Source organism: Cebus imitator, unplaced genomic scaffold, assembly GCF_001604975.1.
Source record: "Cebus imitator isolate Cc_AM_T3 unplaced genomic scaffold, Cebus_imitator-1.0 Scaffold61, whole genome shotgun sequence".
Taxonomy (NCBI): Eukaryota; Metazoa; Chordata; class Mammalia; order Primates; family Cebidae; genus Cebus; species Cebus imitator.
In genome coordinates, this window is record NW_016107376.1 from 3,006,880 (window position 1) to 3,009,981 (window position 3,102).

Sequence of the window (3,102 nt, forward strand, 5' to 3'; positions counted from 1 at the left end):
AGAGAGAGAGAGAGAGAGAGAGAGAGAGAGAGAGAGAGAGAGAAGAGAGAGAGAGAGAGAGAGAGGGAGGGAGGGAGGGAGGGAGAGAAAATAATTCAAGCGGTTTTATTAATATTTTTTCTACAAGAAGTTGCAATCTGTGGTCTTCCCGCCACTAGAGGGCAGGAAGCGCAGCCCTGAAGTTTGGCACTTTTTAGACGTGGGTTAAGCAACTTTTAGAATGGCTCGTGGGTTGTTGGGTGGGGTCAGGCGGCTGCGAGTGGGAAGAGAATCTACAAACCTGTCTGAAAGATTGCAGGGTGCTCTCGGCTTCCTCTCTCTGAAGCATCTCCTCCTGCAATCTGAAAAGGTTGCGCATTAACCAAAGGGGAACTGGGAAACTGCCAGGGGCGGGGCGGCCACACCCAACCACCACGTAGCCGCCCCACCAGAGCTCCTGCGCCACCTCTGCAACCAGCGCCTGCAGCTTTCAGACCTGCTGCTCTCGGCAGGTTCGGCTGGACCTCGGGCACCGCGCAGAGGGGCAATCGCCGCACAGACCTGCAGGGACAACCCCGCCCCCCCCCCCGCCCCCGACGGGCCATCCCTTTGTCTCGCTTTCTCCACAGCTGCCGCCTCCTTCCTCCTCCCACCCAGTGACTGGCAGCCTGCCAGAAGGGGCAGGAAACTTTCTAAAAGTTTGGAGGACTCGCTCTCATTGTGCCCAAGGGCCTTCAACTGCACACAAAGTGGTAGTTTTAAGAAATCTGTGACTTGAAACGGAGCATCCTTGGGCAATGCGTGGGGACAGAGGGGGAAATGCGAAATGCAAGGTCTGGGTTCTGGGCGGGGCTGCGCCTCCACAGCCACTGCCCCGCTCTTTGCGGTCCCCTGGGCTGGCCTCCACCCAGGCCACATCCCCCAGGGCGTGGCAGCCTTCTCAGGTGGAGGGGGGCCTTCCCCTCTCCCTCCAGCCCCCTCCCGAGGCCCCACGATCTGCAGGCGCGCAGCCTTACTTCTCCCGGAGGCGCATGATGTCCTCGGCCAGGTTGTCGCGCTCCACCTCGACGCGGGCTTTGTCGTTGGTGAGCTGGTCCACCTGCCGGCGCAGCTCCCGCATCTCCTCCTCGTAGAGGTCCCCCAGGCGCGACTTGCCCTGGCCCTTGAGCTGCTCGAGCTCGGCCAGCAGGATCTTATTCTGCTGCTCCAGGAAGCGCACCTTGTCGATGTAGTTTGCGAAGCGGTCATTCAGCTCCTGCAGCTCCACCTTCTCGTTGGTGCGGGTGTTCTTGAACTCGGTGTTGATGGCGTCGGCCAGCGAGAAGTCCACCGAGTCCTGCAGCAGTCGCACCCCGGGCACACTGCTCCGCAGGCGCACTGCCGAGGAGCGCGTGGCATACACGCCGCCCGGGGACGAGGCGTAGAGGCTGCGGCTGGTGCTGGGGCGCAGCGCGCTGCCCAGGCTGTAGGTGCGGGTGGAAGTGGTCACGTAGCTCCGGCTGGAGCTCGGCCGGCTCGCGGTGCCCGGGCCGCCGAACATCCTGCGGTAGGAGGACGAGGACACGGACCTGGTGGACATGGCTGCGGAGGGTGGAGATGGGCTGGTCGGCGGCGGTGGCGCGGACTGGCTCCCGGAGGAGAGGCGAGCGAGGGCGCGGTGGGTGTGAGTGGTGGGAGCGCGGCTGCGTCTCTGGCGCGGGGATCCCGGAGCGAGAGTGGCAGAGGACGGGACCCCGCCGAGGGAGCTGTTTTTATAACCCCTGTAGGGACGAGGGTCCCCTCCCACTGCCATCCCAGCCACGGAGCGCGCCAGCCAATAGGGACCCGGCGAGAAGCGGGGAGGGTGGGCGGGTTGGGGTGGGGGCGCCCTCGAGCCTTGCTCCTCCGCGATCGGGGACTGGGCACAGTCCCGTTACTTCAGCGCTGGGCTGGGACTTTTGGGGGCTTTCCGGATGCTGGTCTGAGCTGGGCTCAACGTAGGGTGCTGAAAAAGGCGGGGTCGCGTGGTGAAGAAGTGGGGATTCGTCCAGGACTGGACCAGAGGGGTCCGGTGGTACCGTGCCAAAGGGGCGTGGGAGGAGATGCAGGGCGGCCTCGGGGCTGCGGTCCCGTGGGAGACCCGCGGGCAACTGAGCGGGAAGAATGGGGAGTAAGGGATCAGGCAGATCTGAAGGCTCCGAGAAAGAAACAAAGAGCGCCTGAGATTGGAACGCAGGGTGGGGGCGCGCACAGCGCAGGAACGCAGGGCCGGGGCCCCGCGCAGCCTCGCGTACCGCCCGCTTGGAAAGGGGGGCTGCTCCAGCACGCGAGTCTGTCTATCGGCTTGCATTGGCGGGGGAATGCTGGGGGGAGGGGAGGGTCTGTTGAGGGACCTAACGGGCTCAGTCCAGCTTCGGACGGCGGGAGTTGAGAGGGGCGGTGGCAGAGGAAAGCTCGAGGGAGAGGGGTGGGGTCGCTGAGTCACCGGGGGTGAGTCACCACGCCCTGCTGTCCCGCGGATTGAGGGCTCGTAGCGGTTTAGGGGAAACCGTTAGACCAGATTGACTCAAGTCTCCGCGGATTCCGCGTGCGCTGCTGGTTCTCAGTCCTACCAACTTAGAGCCGGGCCACTGCTTTGATGTGTGCGTTCGGGCCCTGGGGGGGACAAGAGCACCCATAAGTTCTTAAGAACTCGCTAAAGCCTGGCTTTGCTCGAATGTGCGGACTTCTCCTTAGCAAGAAACTTCTGCAGCGTTTGGAGAGGCGCCCTAAGCGGGCCTCCGGGATCATATTGCACCGGGGAGGCTTTTCTTGCAGAGTCTCCGCCTTGGTCGCTCCGGTCTCCGCTCGCTCTTCCCCCTCCCCCCATGAAACCACACCCAGCTTTTTAAACAAGATCTGAAGATCTTGGGTGAAAGAGGAAACTCGACGTCCTTAGTTTAAAAGTCGAACTCCGTGATCAGTGGTTTTTACGCTGGTGGAAGTCATTAAAGGTATAATTTTAGCTAATTAAAGAATTAAGGTGCTGCTTAAAAACCCCAATTTGATTAATGAGTTCAAATGAAAGGTAATTATATAACACACATGACGGAATGTTTGGCGACAGTAGATTTATGTGTTGATTTTAGGACAGCAATGCACAGT

General features: G+C 61.3%; 1 protein-coding gene across 1 annotated transcript in view; it reads right to left on the minus strand.

Moving 5' to 3' along the window:
* VIM (vimentin) overlaps positions 1-2,435 on the minus strand; it is a 10,005-nt gene extending 7,570 nt beyond the window's left edge. The window contains exons 1-2 of the mRNA XM_017529775.2: positions 996-2,435; positions 281-341 (exon numbers count right to left, since the gene is read on the minus strand). Of these exons, the coding sequence (XP_017385264.1) occupies positions 281-341; positions 996-1,771 (837 nt within the window). The 5' untranslated portion in view covers positions 1,772-2,435. The remainder of the gene's footprint in view (positions 1-280; positions 342-995) is intronic.
* Between the last annotated feature and the right edge of the window lie 667 nt (positions 2,436-3,102).